The sequence below is a fragment of the Lissotriton vulgaris genome, chromosome 7, assembly GCF_964263255.1.
Source record: "Lissotriton vulgaris chromosome 7, aLisVul1.2, whole genome shotgun sequence".
NCBI lineage: Eukaryota > Metazoa > Chordata > Amphibia > Caudata > Salamandridae > Lissotriton > Lissotriton vulgaris.
In genome coordinates this window covers 491,155,639-491,173,053 of record NC_141695.1, presented here as the reverse complement: position 1 = coordinate 491,173,053, position 17,415 = coordinate 491,155,639, and the positions used below count along the sequence as shown (strand labels likewise).

The following is a 17,415-nucleotide window of genomic DNA, read 5'->3' as shown; positions in this document are numbered from 1 at the left end:
GTGCAATGACAATTCCACTATCCTTGTGTTTTTGATAATATAACACTACCGGATGTTTTCACATTATCACACTTATTTTACATTGTCACTGCTGTTTCTGCCTGGCCTTGCATTTTCTTGGAAAGTCCTTTTACTGATCCTCTGATCCGTCTTCATAATTCAGAGAGCCTTGAAAATCTGTTAAAGCCAGTATCTATTCCAGTGCCTTTTTATTCTCGTTAACGTCTAGGCATTGGCTTGAAATGATGCTTCAATACCAGGCGTTGTTTTACCAGCTGTCTCCGAGAGCCTCATCTATATTAATTTAACAGTTCATGATCCTCTGCAGCTCTACTAAGTTTCATTCCCACGGAGGATGCCCACTGAGAAAACAACAGACGAGTAGAAGTGAGGCAGGGTCTGCTTTCCCTGCTATAATATTGTTTCTCAGTTAATTTCTGTGAATTTTGGTATCACTAACAAACAAGCTCTGGTGGAGCATAGCTGTGTTCCTATGCATAGACAAAATACAAACCACTGTACATCCTATGACACAAGCTAATTAAAAAAAGACAACATAAAGGCAAAAAGATAACTAATATAGGTAAAGACAACAAAACATGAAATGTGACAGCATGAATTAAAGCAACATACAGCATGACAAGGCAAAAATAACACACACCATTGAAGTCTAGCACACAACATTGCAACCAGTCTTAGTATGGTGTCAGGCAAAATAACATAATGAAGCCATAAACAGCAAAAGAAAGCAAATATCACAAGAAAAGACAAAATATCAAAGTAACATAAGACATAATGTGGTGACATAACACAAAGTGAGACAACTCACAAGGGAATACAAGGAGACATAACACAATGTGTGGTCAGGCAACATGCAGACGAGGAGACATTACTTAGTGTCGGACTAGACAAAAGTATTACATAAAAGCAGGCAATATATTACAAGAATGGCCAACCTAAAACATGTCAGTATAGCAGAGGACACCATGGGGCAATTTATAAAGTCAGATGAAAACATCTGTTTATGACTGAAAATGTTTTCATTTACGCTTGCAGGAATTCACAAAAGGAATCCTGGAAGATATATATAGTTTGAATATTGTGTGCTTCTCCACTACAAGTGGAGACAAATGCGCAGTAGTGGTATGTTTTATGCTATGCAATGGATTGGAAGTGGATGGAACAAAGCGTGGCCAGCCTTGAACATTTGTGACCACCCACAAACTTGTATATTTTTGAGCATTCACACACTCCGCTCCAGTCGATTCCCACTGTGGAAATGGTCAGTTTTACTCCAACAAAGGTCTGCAGCAACTTCCATTCCAAAATCAGAAGAGACAGATAAATTCCAAACTTGATAGTGATGTTATGGGAAGAGGCTTCACAGGGGGACGCCGGTTGGGGGGTGGGGAAATGTTTTGCTCATAGGGTGAAAAGAAAAAAAATATAGATTTGCACATTTCATTTGGTTTCATTTATTCAGTATGCAGTATTCTGCATGGAGTAAATTGGATCCCTGTAAATATCCCTTATGACGTTCTCAATAGAATACGTGGAAACATGCACCTGGTACAGCTTTTCAGGTAAAATGCTTGCAAAGTGTTTTTAGGACTAGTTTTATAATTGCATTTGCAATAGTATATCTAAACTAAGCCTCCCTACGTGAGAGAACAAATCTGAGAGGTATACAAGAAGAAGTAACAAAAGAAAGCATAATACATAGCAACAGTGGTCATTACTACACACCTCAAGACATAACGACTAACAGGGGTATTGCAGAAACATTGTACTTAACAGCAAGAGATAACATAAAGGATAACACAGCATATCATGAGGTAAAAATGTGCCTTTTTAAATGACTGGCCCCGTTTGCTGGCAGATATACTGTGCATTTGGCAGACGCTGAGTAGGCCAGTTGGACATATTACAATGTGCAAGTGCGTTGTATGTTAAAGCTAAGTTCAAGCCCTCTGACTTGTCTGCTCACTAAGGATAAGAGGAGTGCACGCCACAGTTGCTTACCTTGGCAGGCCAATGATACGGTCATTTCTATATTTATATTTTATATGACAAAAAAGGTTGCAATGAAATGATGATCATTCTTAAGTGTCAGTCTCCATCCTCCCATATTCAGAGAGTGGGTGTGCCCAAGGAGGCAGCAGAGGCTTTATATAACTTAGGAAACAAAGGCTAGTAGCTGGTGCTGACTTGGGAGTTTGAAGTAAGTTTTGTCTCTGCTTCTTTTTGTCGTGCTATACCAATCCATTTATGCTGAGTGCTTTGACGTGCTTGTTACTTGTTCATCACTTACTCGAGATGCAGTCATTGTTGACTAATACAGACCCCCATCGCCCAAAATATTGTTTAGCTTATTTTAATTGCAAAAAAATGTTTTAGGAATATATTATATTTATATGTACTGCCTATTTAATTATGCAATTCTTTCATATGTACTTTAAATTTGAGTAAAAGCATGTATTTTTCTGTGCATTGAAGAGCGTCATGAAAACGATGTAAGACGCGACCTCTGTCTCTTTTGTAGTTTAGCAAAGCTTGCATTAAAAGCAGTTTTTTCAAAACGTTTTTACAGGTCAAAACTTCAACTATCTCCCTACTTTCTTGTACTCACAGTTTCACAATAAGGTGAGCAGCTATGATCCCATGTCATTGCAGTTTTGTGTCATGTTATACGCTGTAGAGCATGATGCAGTTTAAACATATTGCTCGAGTTCCTTATTGAATATATTATACGCTACATCTACAGCTATACATATAACGGCATATTTTAATTTTCCTTTGTACTTAACCCTCGGGGTGTGTAAAATGTGCTTAACGGTGGGGGACACCTAAGAAGGGGAGTGGTTGGCATGGCATGTTTGAACACTTGTGGGGTCCGATAAGCTACCAGATGCCAACATTGATACTACAGAATGAGCTTCTCGGGGGGAGGGGCACGTGCAAGGAGCCCCGGACCTCGGTATTCGCAGCTGATTCACCTCCTCACTCCTCAGTTCTTCCCTTCTCCGTACAATCCTCTATCAGATGTAAATTATGCACGCGGAGACGAGGCGCTGGATACCGTGAATAATTTATAAATGATGTATTGCTGCTGTGCTTGAAAGTTCTGCTGCAGAAATTAGAGAAGTGAGTTGAGCTCAGAGTGCCCGTATTTCCGGGTGTGGAGCTGTTTTGAAGCGGCGAACCTCCAGCACGCAATAGAACTATTATGATACGCAGCGCCATCTTGTGGCTGCTGTGGTATCGGTGACTAGTCTAGAGTGCAGCCTTTGCAGAGCTGAGCGTGGTTATTTCTGCACATGCGCAGCTGCTAAAACGCATAGATCAGGACCAGTTGGCCTTTAAAAAGCAAAGGGATATTGTAGGCCATGTATGGTTGACTTAGGAAGGCAAACACTTCACCCCTGGGATAGACTTTAATGATTGATTGGTTCAGTGACCAGTAATATCCTCATCTGCATTTGACTCAGAGTGTTCACATTGCCACTCATTGATGACAGGTGTAATACGTGACCTAATATATTCCCTTTTCCACTATTAGAAATGAAACACTTTTCACCCCATATTCTAAATATACTTGTACATGTGTAGGCACATGCGTGTAGACACCACCAGACAGTAAAATATCTAAATTATTTAACTGCTAGCAAGAGGTTGCTCCATGAAATTGCAGCTTTTTATTTTATAATTACTGGAGCACCAGAGTTTTAGTGCAAGAAACATTGCACTTAGCAACAACCTACCTGTCATCAGGTCAATGTTGGTTTGGGTGGTTACTCACGTGAGATGGTAAATTGTTAGGTCGTTGGAAAGAGGTGATTATGGCAACATAAAAATGTACATTACATAGCATTTATTTATTTACATAGCATTTATTTCTATATACTACATCACCCTACTCAGTGCAGCCTCCTATTTAGATATTGTACCTCAGAATGAAGACACAAGTAGAACCATTGATTGCGCAATGTGTATTAAATCATCAATCTGTAAGGGACGATCAATGTATATCGATTGCTCTTCCTTGCATGGTTTTAAAAGGATAGCCCTTTGTACAATACATTTAGTGTATAACTGAGACCGGATTCATTTGTAGTGGTTCCAGTGAGCATTGGTGTATGTTGTAAACATGTCTACCTCATGTACTACTACTCTGGAATGACATGTCCATATTTATTCCTCGCAGCTGCAGCCATGAGCAGTGATGCCGAGATGGCTAACTACGGGGTGGCGGCTCCCTTCCTCCGCAAGTCTGAGAAGGATAGAATCGAAGCCCAGAACCAGCCCTTCGATGCAAAAACATACTGCTACGTGACTGATGCAAAGGAAGAATACATTAAGGGAAAAATCAAGGGCACGGATGCAGGGAAGACAACTGTGGAGACCGAAGACAAGAGGGTAAGCAGGAGACGTTCTGGGACTCTGACGAAGGCCATGTGCAGCCTTCAATGTGAGCACCACAACCCTTTGGGTCCTTGTCAGGGGTGTGAGGTGCTATTCAAATAGTACCTTATAACACACTACACGGGTTTTTTGCATGTCACTACCTACTGAGAACATGAGGGCCAAGAAGGTGTTTCTAGGTCTAGTATTGATACACTTTTTAAATGTCTCTGTGTAGCTGTTACATTTAGAAGGACCCTATACTGGCGGACAGGATTATGTTACTTGCACATGGCATTGTATATCAGTGACAACTTGCTTGGCATGAACCCTAATTTCCAATGTGCTCTAACAGTAATACTGAGTTTGGAATCAATGGAGAGACATTTATACCATATCCCAACACTGAGAGAGGGAAAATGTAAGTAGTGCAGTTGTGGAGAGTTTAGTTTGTCTGCTACTACCAGGCAGCAAGGATGTGAATTTCCAAGTTTCATTCCAGAAGGACCTGTATATAAAAATATAAAATATAAATGGAAGCATGGTTGCCCTGGTGACGGGGAGAGTTTGAAATCCAAAATTGGGAGCAGCTTTGGCGTTTCATCTTGCTTAAGAAAGAAAGGCTAGGTACCTTGGTAGTGTTTAGTGCAAGGTTCATGCCTCCAGGCTGTAATACCTTTTATTGGAATTGCTAAAATAACATGCTCAATTGGCATTGCAGTACAAGTACACTTCTGTAGTTGTTGCCCTCCTTGTTGCTTTAGACATACACAGTGGACTGCCCAAAGATTTAGACCATTTACTCAATAGAATGCCCACACACATTCCACATTGTAGCAAGCCTCGGGTGCACCCAAACTTATGATATCTTTACACGTCATCTGTTGTATGATTCTTACGATACATCTTTGATGATTCGGCATGTGCTTTGTCTGTTGGACCAAGCCAGTCCCCTGGCCCTGCTAGGACTCTAACAATTATTTACTGAGTTTCCCACCTCAATGAAGCATTGCTGTAATCTTTCTGCAGTCTTGTTACTTTAGCAAAATATACCACAAGCTCAAAAGTGTGCTTTAGAACGCTAGTATTTCAGCACCAAACTTGCTACTTTACTCCCATTATGCTGTAACAAATATTCTGCCCTGAACCATCCATCATCTCTTCTTTTCATCCCAGACTGTAACAGTGAAGCCTGTTGATGTGTTTCCCATGAACCCGCCTAAGTTTGATAAAATTGAAGACATGGCGATGTTGACCCACCTCCACGAACCCGCCGTGCTGTATAACCTCAAAGATCGTTATGCAGCCTGGATGATCTATGTAAGAGCAACTCAGTTAAAGTGAGATTTGTCTGTACCCACCCAATATAAGATGCTGATGATATTCTGTTATTTCACTGTGCCAGACATACTCAGGTCTCTTCTGCGTCACGGTGAACCCCTACAAGTGGCTGCCGGTGTACAACCCGGAGGTGGTGAACGCTTACCGAGGCAAGAAGCGCCAGGAGGCCCCACCACACATCTTCTCCATCTCGGACAATGGCTATCAGTTCATGTTAACTGGCAAGTATTCTTTGATAACATTTTAAAACGACTGATGGTTTCGAGTAAATGAAGGACATGTTGGGATGGCATTTATAGAAGTTACTGGTGTCAGCTAGAATACATAAGGCCCAATTCACAAAGGTATTTTCGTCTGTTAACGTAAGTCTAGGACAGAAAGTGACTTCATATATGCCTATCAGGAATTCACAAAAAGTTTCTTGACAGGTGCAAATGGTTTTTACTACTCCACCTATTTCAACCATGAGTGTGGAGTAATCCACCGGCATAGATAATAGGTTGGGAAATTGGCATAATAAAGTGTAGTTTGCCTTAGAACTTGCCAAGGCCCGCAATCATTTTACTTTGTGGGCATTCACAAACTAACGTCTGTCCCCTTCCCCCTTTAGAAACGGTTTTAAAGTTGCCCTAACCAAGAAAAGCTGTAACTAAATTTCCACGATAGGAACAGATCACCTTCACAATTGGTGGGGCTGTAGGGGAAGGGATTTTACCATGGAGACAAATGGAAAAAAGCAAAGTATGCATTTGCACAGTGGACTGAATTTCACCTCTGCCAAAAAGGATGCTGCCTAGAAATCTGCACAGCGGGAATAGGAGCCCATAGTAGATGTCACAATACATTCATAGTAGTAGACCTGGAAGCCTGAGCCTGGCACAACTTTCCAAACAAACGTCTGGGAATTAATAATACACACAAGTACATCGAGACGGAGATGTAAATCTTCACATGCACTTTTCCGTTATTTCAACGATTTGGCACCATAGACTCTTTACAATGTAGACGAATGCAATTTCCAAGCGCATATTTCTCCAGGTATTTCCTTGGCAGCTTTTTTCATGTCCAGCTTCCTTCTCATGGCTTGGTTGCCAATGTCACCGAACGAAGAGCGTTTCCTGTAACTTCTGATCTTCTTTGGGGAGCTCTGCCTCTTCTTCAAGCCGTGGTAGCCCGGTTTTTATTATCTAAGCATGCCTCTATTCTGGCAACATCACAATCGCTGCACAAGTATACTTTATCTTTTTGTATATACTTAGAGAAACAACATTTATTAGGGTACTGTTGCAGAATGGTGCCCGAGAGAACATAAACTTCTGCTTAGCCCTGTTTAGGCTGGGTCATTTAACCCTGCTCTGACCAACTCCTACCGGTCTCTTTCTTGCTACCCTTTAGTGTCTTTGTTCAAATAACATCTTTAGTGAGATCTAGCAGTATGTCTTACTTCTGTCTTTCATATAGCAATGCATATACCCACTATAAGTGCTGCTCAGCCTCTGACTCCCCCTTCACTAGCAAGTTTGTATACCCCTCATTGATATATGCGTTTCTCCATCTAGCTTTATGTTGCAATTGTTCTATCTATATTACATCTCATTTCACTATTGGTCTTTAACTTGACATAAGTACAATTCCTGTGTATTACAGAATCATGGATAACTTCATTCAGACAAGATTCCGTGATGCACTCTCTTCCGTGTGCTGTGTGTTCTGCATACCCTAACTCAACCATCATATGCAGGCAATTAGGAGTGTCAATAGTGGTCTGTGTCTGCCATTTGGGTTCCCAGTTACACTAATCTACTTGCCCATCAGTTGTCTCATACAAGCAGTGTCCCATCTATTTTCTATGTGCCTATCCACATTCTTTACGCATTATTTCCTGCCTTCTGGGCTTCTTTTACATTTTGTGATGTTCTTAACCATTACCCTTCTATTTCCTTTTCATGATGAATACCCTAATTTCTTCTTTGAGATTGAAGCTTGCTCCTGACTATTATTAATTTCACCTTTCAATTTATGCCTGTTCCTGATTTCATAAGAGTTTCAACTTACCTCCTTCCATGGTTATGGCTTATCATTAAGCAGAATCTTTCAGACTTCCCAACTTCCTTCGCTTATCTCTGCTGATCTTTAGATTCTTCAGCTCACTTTACTCATTCACTATTTTCATTCCCTAATCTTATTTCTCTTCTGCCCTTACACTATCATCACCTTCACATGCTTGAACTTCCTTCTCTAGACATTTTGATCCTATTTTCCATACTTTCTTTTGATATTTCATCTACGTTTTACCCTAATCACACTGTTTTTTATTCTCTTTTCTCTCCTTGCTTACTGTCTTAATTCATTTCCTACCACCTTCCATTCAAACTTTCTCTTATGCAATAATTTTCCACTCCTACCATTTGCAGATTCTGGAACTTTTGCTATTGCAAGACGTATTACTTCCTAGCTGATCTGCTTTCTTTATATTCTCCATATGTTCTCCTCTTTGTCTTTGCAGCATTGCATGGAAAACCTCCCTCAATTTTTAATCACTTTTTTTTAATCTCAACTCCTCTTTCCTTGCTTCCTGTTACTCACTTCTTCTCTGCAGCCTGACCGTTCTTCTTCTTTTCAGTCTGACATGTGTGTGCTTCAACTATATTTCAAGTGTTCTAGTCCCTCATGTCGTCAAGCAGTCTAAGATTTTATGCTTGTTTTCTGCTCCACTTTATACTGTTATTCATCTAATTCCCTCTCTGTGACCGTGTTCTCTGTTGTTCTTCTTGCACCTTTCTGACCAGTTTTCTCATACTTTCTTCTATGACATTGGGTGCCCACAAGATCTGTAGTAAGACCATCATTTTGTTTACTATTGACTAACTCCCAAACATAACGTATCTCAATTACACTTATTTTCTTCAACATCAGAAGGATGAACGACGGGGGAGGACAAACACTGGGATTAGAACAGGTGGCCGAAGAGTCAAATAAAGATCCCTGAGGTGGATGCATCAGCCTATTAAGCCGCTACCCACTGCACAATATTGTTAATATTTCTGCCTTGGGCTGTCAAACCACTTCTGTGTGTACGACTGCCAGTTCTTTCTTTCCTTCTCTTTTTCTCAATTACTTCTCGACCATATCGCTATCTTTAAACTTGTAAATTCTACATACCTCTCCATTCCCCATATCACAACCCACTAAAACCCGACTGCCTGTTCTCGACCGTTCATGCATGCCCTACCTTTCGGTCTCCTTCCCTCTGCTCTTCTTATGCCCTTTTATGCCTCGCTTTGTCCATCTTCTTGGAACATTTTTCAACCCGTTTTCTCTGTCCAGGCTTCTGTTTTTATTGTGTCCGTTCTTTTTATCACTACAACCTTTCTTTCTCACTATCTGCAGAACCAAAGTCTTGAATATCCCTGTACTAGGTGGACCACTTCTTCTATCTATTAAATGGCCACTCCGACCTCTTTTTAATGCCTCTTTAGATGACCCTTTACTCCCATTTACTAACATAAATCTTTCTGTATGCGCAATGGCATGAATTACGTTTTTCCTCCCCGGCATCCCTTTATGCCCTCAGCAAGTCTTCAGCATTTAAAAACAATATACGAGATGATGGTTGATGCCTCTGAAATGCAGAGGTAGTGTTACAAAGTTTAGCAGCGACTTTTGGAGACAACAAAAACGCGTTGTTTCCAAATGACGCTGGTCTTACTCAAAGAACTACGAAAAACACCTTTTCCTCAGAATGGATTTGTGAGGTTGGCTCATACCAGGTAAACTTTTCTTCAAGAAATGCTGATTTATTTGTAAAACATCTTTGTGTGCAACGCCATAGCTTTAAAACAATACATCTATGTACTTGGTGCCAGTGGAAAGGTTTAAGGACAAGGCAGATAGAATCGTGCATCTAGAGGTCACAGTGAAGGTGGGCTGTCGTTCAGGAGGTCCCTCACGATGAAGCGCTTCTGAGCATTTAAAAGTCAGCCCATTCCGAATCCAAAACCAGATTGCGTTAGTGCAATGGTCACGGTGTCATACGTTCCTGATTCAAATAGTGGGACATTTTCCTTAAGGACTTTCAATGAAAGAATCAGGTCTTGGACAAGTTGCTACGTGTGAATTAATTCCCAGGTTGGCATTAATGTATATGCCAAGATTGTTAACCTGTGAAGGGGGTGTCTAGGAGTGTATGAGTGCAAGATGGCGGCCATTTGAAATACAATCAGCATTTTATCAATATAGTGTGCCCAGAAGTAGTCTACAATTACTGCAGGTCAGAATGTAATGACCATATTGTAATTGACCCTTTGGTTTTCAACTTTGGAAAATGTTCTTATTTGAATTGTGCAGGATCCTGAGTTATTTAAGAAGTATGCTGAAACAATGTTTTTTGTAGTGATGAGGAGTGATATAGTTCAGTGTCTTTTACGTTCTATCCAGGGACGAGTTTCACACCATCATGGAGTATGTCGCCAACCATTGGCTGAAAGTCCCGTCGGGGTGCCATGTTTTTTTTTCTGGAGCATGCTCCCATATAATGTTCGGATCCTACCATTTATCCCGAAAGATATTTGCAAACCCCCCATACGTATGCTTGCACATAGAGGCACACACAGGCGTACACTTGCTTTTATACTGTCTGTCGCTGTTGGTGGCTTAAACATGCAGAATATGTCACTCGAGAAAATATAAAATGGGTTTTACATCAAATTATCTGATGGGTGCAAAGCTGGCTCCTGCCTTTGCCAAATCTGTTGCTATTGGTGGCTTAGATGTGCCATCTGGAGCTAGGTTTGCTTCCATCTCCTCCAATGACACCGCCATTCCACTTCCTTGACACCCCTATCTTTCTTCTGGATCACACCTGCGGTTCCTCCACAGGCCTGTGTTGTGGTCCCCTCCTCTGCCCATCCACCCATAGAGTCTCTTCTCTCCTGCTCCCTAGACCGAGCCCACTTCTCCTTCATCATATTTACAGGAAACTGAAAATGGGGATTGGTTTTGTATGGGCAATCTTTTTTGACCCTGAAAGAAGACCTGGTGCAAAGATGTACAAGGTATATAACTTCTTCATTTAAATGGTTACTAGTCATTCAAGAGCATAATCACTCATTCACAGTCCTAAAAAGCAGTGCCTGTTGGATGTTCACACAATGGCCAGTGAATATGTTTAGGTCGCCTTCGCAATTCCATGAAATAGATCTTTGTTTTGTAGAGGAGCACCATGGTTAGATCAATGATTGGCTTAAGTGATGGAAGATTTTCAAACTAGCTCATCGGTCTGTGAATTTAATTTTCAAATATTCTTAAATACTCACTCCTTCCAGCTACACCGAGTTGTAGCTACTCACTCGTGTTTTTTTCAATATAATCTCAGTTTATGCATTGCTGCTTAACAGATGCGTAGATTGCTTGCAGATTGCATTCTGCATATCGATCTGTTCCGTCATGCTTTTTTTTTAAATTTGCGGATTGAAGGTTATGAACACTAGGGAGGCTTTTCATAGAACTTCTTTGTGTTTTTTTTCTAATACATATTTGTATTGCTTTAACAGATCGTGAGAACCAGTCAATTCTTATCACGTAAGTGTTTACTCACGTTTTATTCTTGAATACAATTTACATGCCAATCACTTCTTTGCTCTTCTGTTTATCTGGGCCAAAGTCATATAATCCTATAAAAATTATTGTTCCTTTTTCATGTGCTGCATCCCTCCTTGGCTATAAGGCACCAGTTGTTTTAGAAATATCTCTATAATTGCAGAGAACTAGAGAGGGATGTTTGGGCAAGTGAACGAAGGGGTCAAGAGAGAGTGGGGATAGTTTAGAGTTTGATAGAGCAGAAGCACATTGACCCCACCCTGCCAAACTCAGCGTTCTTCCACTCTGTTGACATCAAGGCGAAGCATTGGGTTTACAAACGCAGACACTCAGCTAGCTCCACCAGCGTAAACCCTTGACCTGAAGCTGGTCCACCAAAGTACTGTCAGTTCAGACTGACAGTACTCTACCCGGGACCGCCATGTGAGGCATGGTTGTCACTGGTAGGAAAAATGCAGAATAGCTCCCATGCACAGTGAGAAATGTCTCTGTGTGCATGGCCATTTTTGTTGTTGTTGCTGAAAACAAACTCCTGCAGCAACATAACAAACATGGCCCTGCGTTGTAAAACTTTAATGACCTCACAGTGGTTGCTCCACTGAAAGCACTTACACTCCTGTCTGATGGCTGAGATCTCCAAATATGGAGACAGCTCCTTTGCTAGAGAGCTGAGGCGCTGATGACTTGGCACGCTGGTGAACCGCCCGTCCTACTCAGAGCCTTTTTTTAGTGTAGTCTTTCGGTCAGTAGAAGCGATATGAGCAATGATTTGGTTATGCTTTGGTGTTGGTGGGAGTAAGTTGTCGCTTTCTTTCTTTTTCACACTAAAGTAAGAGTACAGTGCCCATTGGGCTCTTGATATGAACCAATCCGTGCGAATACATTCTGTACATATGTGACTATTTATAATGTATCCATGACATCAGGGATATGCAATGGGCTTTCCTTTCTGCACATCATTGAAGTGCACCAAGAAAACAACTCTCAAAATGTATTAAGTTGCAAAGAGAGAGTCCGGGACTGGAAACTGGTGTCATGGAGGCACCTGCTAACCTTAGCTTTAATGCAATTCTTTAAGTTTAATTTGAAGATGTGGGGACTGTATTAGGATTCCATTCGGCACTTAAATCAACTTTTAATTGCTAGTTATTTTTGCTTAGTTGGTTAAGTGGTGTGGCGCTGCGGCTAGAGCAACTGACTCTGGAATCTGGGGATCACGGTTCGATCCCTGGCACCAGCGGCAGATTAGCCCAGCACCATGTGACTCTGGGCAATAGCTCGCTTAATCTTCCCGACGGCCCCCAGCGCCTAGAGACACTTACGGGTGATTGTGCGCTTTACAAATGTGGATTATTATTATTATTAAGTAAAATGCGGCATAATCAATAATTCAAGAAAGACTGGTTAAATAACATACACAGGTATGGGCATAGGGATTAACGATCAATGCCATCCGTTTCATCTAAAGCCTTACATCTTTCTTCATGCCTCTTTTTGCATGAGTTTGCTGAGTGTCTGTGCTTCAACTCCAGAAGCACATGCTAGAAATTAATTGCATGGCTTTGTAACAGTTATGTGCTACGTCTAAAAAAATATTTTTTGGTTTCCGACATATAGCTTCCTGCTATTAGAAGCTTTTTCAAGATATGGGCTTCCATTTTCAGCACTCTAGAATACATCACATTATTAAATTTGTTTTACTTTTTATCACAGTGGAGAATCCGGTGCTGGAAAGACTGTCAACACAAAGCGTGTCATCCAATACTTTGCAACAATTGCAGCTGTTGGTGATGTGTCCAAAAAGAAGAAGGAGGAAGCAGGTGGCTTAAAGGTATCTCACCTCTTAGTTTTAGTAATTCCTAACACTTCATTAGCAAAGATCAATGTGCATAAAAACTGCATTTGCATTACAAGAATCAATACAATTAACAAATTGCAGTGGAAATTAAAAAGGTAAATTTAGTAGTATCAGAAAGATTATGAAGTATCTAGTAATTCATAGTGTCTATTTAGTATTTCCTCCCATTTTCTGTGAAAAAGACTGTATTAAGATGAGGTTTGGGGAGATCCTAATGGCGAGATCGAAGGATTTTGGCAAGAGGTTCACAGAAAGAGCTGACTTCTTAGTTTAAGCCATAGGTCAATTTGGGATAGGGGTCATAAGACCCCTGGACGTGTTTATTATAATTTCTAACACAATGAATAACACATTTTATAACCCTTTTACACAGTAACCACATTATTTACAATTTGCTTACCTAGCCTTAACAGAGACTCTGGTACATGGGTATCACCTAACCATAAATAGTCTGCTCCTGTGCAAACAACAAAAATATTCCTTAACTGTTCCGAGTGAGATCAAGACCGGCTCTGCCCCTTCTTTTACCCCATTCCTCCGTCCCAAAAGACCTCCTTATGGGCCAAGCCCATTTCCCTCTCCCCTCCCTACAGGAAGGTCTCCAACCTCTGAAGTTCTTGTACAGGGGCCCGGCTGCCCTTAGGATACTACTATAGGCATTTCCTACACCCAGGTTTGTCATCCTCCAAGGGCCAGTGCTAGGTTGTGCACAAATGCGCCTGAGTGGGTTGTTGATAGGTAAGGATCGCATGTCAGCGACTGCCCAGAACCCCCCCACGTCCCAGCCACCTCCTTTCGACATGGTAGCAGCACCCCTTGGAGGGTCCAGGGTCGTAGAAGGGAAAATTGGTAAACAGGATGCCGTAAAGGGTCCCTAGTGTTCCCCTCAATCTTGACATCACCCGCCAAACTTAAATATGACAATTCAAGAGAAGCAAAATACTGCTACTGATAAACCAAACCAAGAGAACCAAACAAAGAATATGAAATACCATACCTATGTCATGATCAATCACTGGCACAATACTTACAATGTTATCATTAAAAAAAAAACTTCTTCGCCCGACCCCTATGAGCAACCCCGTGAGCCCCTTGCTCTGGGGTTGGTGAGTGGGAAAAAGTTTGAGGGGGCCCACAAACTGCCTGCAGCATGTGGTTCCTGCGGGGGACGGGGGCGGGGGGGTGTGGCGTCTAAACAGTGACCGCATCTTCTCAGGCCACGAGCAGGAAACAAGAGATGATTAAATAGGGGCAGGACCAACATACACTGCCCTGGAAGCATTTAGTGCTTCCGGGGCAGCGGCCGCCGATAACCAAGTAGGGCAATCCCTCGCCAACAAGACAGGGCGGCCATGCCCGTTCGTGCCGCTGGCCCACGGCTCCCCGCCATATAGTTGGCTCTCCTGAGGTGTGGAGAGCCTCTGTTATAGAACTCAGTCCTGAATATTCTGTGTCCCATGTTCATATTTTGGATGTATAATGTATGAAGGCTAGTACATGCACTTTATTAACAAGTGTGGATTTGAGAATGTTAAGTACATTAGTTAAGTGTTTTTTAATGTATTGGTTTTTATGTCAAATTTGCAATTGGCCCATAATAGGAAAATATGTATAAGGTACTGTTTAGTGAATTATTGAAATCCTTGGAAGATTTGATGAAGTCAATAATAAACATATATTTGATTTGAAAATACATATTTAAAACCAATTATAAACAACAATTATAAATAGGGTTTGTTTAATTCTGTTGAGACATCTTTTTTTAAACTGAGATTTGATTAACTAAAACCAATAACAAAATCATAATTCTTTTTATTGAACACTAAGTTTAGGTTCAGGGTATAATCACTCAAAGACTTGCAAAATAACATTTCTTATAATGCTATTGATATGGCAAAATGTACATAATATTTAGAGCAATTAAACTAGGTAGTGTGGTTTTCAAATGATTACAACAAATGGTAACATACTACAATTTTTACTTGTTCATAAAGGAGATTGTGAACTTCACATAAAAAGCAGCAATTTCTTCAGTTGGTTTATAAAAGGGCCCGTTTTAGAATTCAAAAATTAGAGCTAATATGAGTAATGTTTTTGTAAAGATTGGTAATTGTATGACAATAGTTTCTGAGAAAATATGTATAGGTATCATTTCAACCAGTCAATGTATTTGAAACTAGTGTCAAATGTTGGTACTAAAAGTATTGGGTTTGAAACTCGTGTTTAGTGATTTGATGATAAAGGTCCATATATGTCATAGATAAATGTTACATAGTGTAATTTTTTTCTGTATTGTTTTGCTATCACCTGCATCAAGATTATTGTAACATATATTTGTAATACTTTTAAGGGTACACTGGAAGATCAAATCATTTCAGCTAACCCACTCTTGGAAGCTTTTGGGAATGCCAAGACCGTGAGAAATGACAACTCATCACGATTTGTAAGTTCACCATGTAAACCAAATCTGAATTGTTTAGTTTCTGTGAGCAATTCTCAGAATAAGAAGGTGGAGGGGGCACTGTAGTGGACATAGCACCCCCCAAAAATGACTACACATTTACATTAGGAAAACCTTTGAAACACCTTTATACAACATACAGCTAAAAGCCACATTGCAGCCATTTGATTTCAAATGTGTATTAGTGCCATAAGATACCTTTTAAAGAGATGCTTTGATAGAGGTTTGACCAAGACAATTGTTTTTCTAAACCTTTCCCAGGTGCCATTTCGAGTATCCCATGATTAAACAGAGAAAGAAACAATAATTGTGGGACCTGAATTGGGCTAGAATTATTCTATGACATGTTATGATTTTAAGATGCCTGACCCAATATACTTAATCAATCAATCAGTCAATCAATTAATCAATCAATACACTAAATTTGATTTTAGAATTAAGATTATAAAAGTCAAGCACAAAACAATACAATAAATACACAGAAGCAGCAATACAGAATTGATGAGGTCACAGTTTACCCAGCTTCAGAACGCTTGAGACATACCATGATAAAAAACATAACACACTGTGGGGGGAGGAGGGGTGTAGATAAACACTGTAAAAATAACAGCGCCGGTCTCACTTGATTAAAATTCATAGATAGCAAAAACAGCTGGAAAAATGTGCGACACGAATTACCATACCTAGGGCAGATCATGACTATATGCAAAGTATCGGTGATGGAGACAATATCTCATATACATGCAGTTAAACCAGAATCTTCGTAGCAGCAACAGCTGGGGGACATATGACATGGAAAGAAGACTGAGCCTAAAATGACTTCGATGGTAGCTAGACATATCAATATTTACATAAGCTTCCTTGCGACTCATAATTTTGACTAATATAGTGTGACGTACTGAGTACTTGGTCAGAGCAAGTGCCTCAGGTTCTGCTACCACCTTGCCACTAAAGGGCAGGCCCATTTAACCCAAGAAAAAACAGTTTTAACAATACAACCGGGTTAAAAAAAAACAACTCAGGTTTCCCAAGGGTTTTCAGGTAGGATGAGATATAATATATCCAGTGAGTTTGTAACGAATTATCCAAGGCAATGCAATCATAAACGATGAATCTAATAAACCCCAGCTTGCCCTTAATCCTAACTGAATGCCACAGAAGCAAGGGCAAAGGCGAATAAAATCAGAAATGTAACCGGTGCCCAATTCTTCGTGGGCTACCTCACTGGGTGTACTTTGTGGGATCGTTAAGAGCTCCCTAAAACACTTGTTTTCTGCTATTTGGATGAATGCAATAGGCCCGTAGCCCAAATCCATAAATGACTACGGAAATGCATTTAGCTTTAAAAATATCCAAAGCTGTCTTCAAATGAGTGTGCCCTAGCCGCAAGAAAGATTACTAATGCTATACATAGCCCTGTTGAAGAACATTACGTTGTGGTGAATCAGAGGGTACCAATTAAGCCAGGAATCCAGGATGCCCAAGTATCGAAAATTGTCAACCTTGCTGGCATGGTTATCCTTCACCACAAATTTCTTGCTTTTATTCTTATTTGAGCTAAACACCATCACATGCGATTTTGAGAGATTAGTGGAAAGATCAAGGCAATTCATAAAACCATTAACAAGATCTAAAAGACACTGTAATCCCCTAGCAGTGCACACAATTAAAACCATGTAATTTGCATAAAGCAGAGCAGGGATCTGATGACCTCCTGCCCTAGGAACATCCTAGGGTACTTCTGTTAAAACTGATC

At 40.5% G+C, this 17,415-nt stretch overlaps 1 protein-coding gene across 1 annotated transcript in view; it reads left to right on the top strand.

Annotated features, from left to right (window-relative positions):
- Positions 1-2,147: 2,147 nt before the first annotated feature.
- LOC147701933 (myosin-3) overlaps positions 2,148-17,415 on the top strand; it is an 89,750-nt gene continuing 74,482 nt past the window's right edge. The window contains exons 1-8 of the mRNA XM_086930559.1: positions 2,148-2,221; positions 2,591-2,643; positions 4,205-4,416; positions 5,578-5,721; positions 5,807-5,963; positions 11,295-11,322; positions 13,054-13,171; positions 15,549-15,641. Coding sequence (XP_086786685.1) covers positions 4,213-4,416; positions 5,578-5,721; positions 5,807-5,963; positions 11,295-11,322; positions 13,054-13,171; positions 15,549-15,641 — 744 coding nt within the window. The 5' untranslated portion in view covers positions 2,148-2,221; positions 2,591-2,643; positions 4,205-4,212. The remainder of the gene's footprint in view (positions 2,222-2,590; positions 2,644-4,204; positions 4,417-5,577; positions 5,722-5,806; positions 5,964-11,294; positions 11,323-13,053; positions 13,172-15,548; positions 15,642-17,415) is intronic.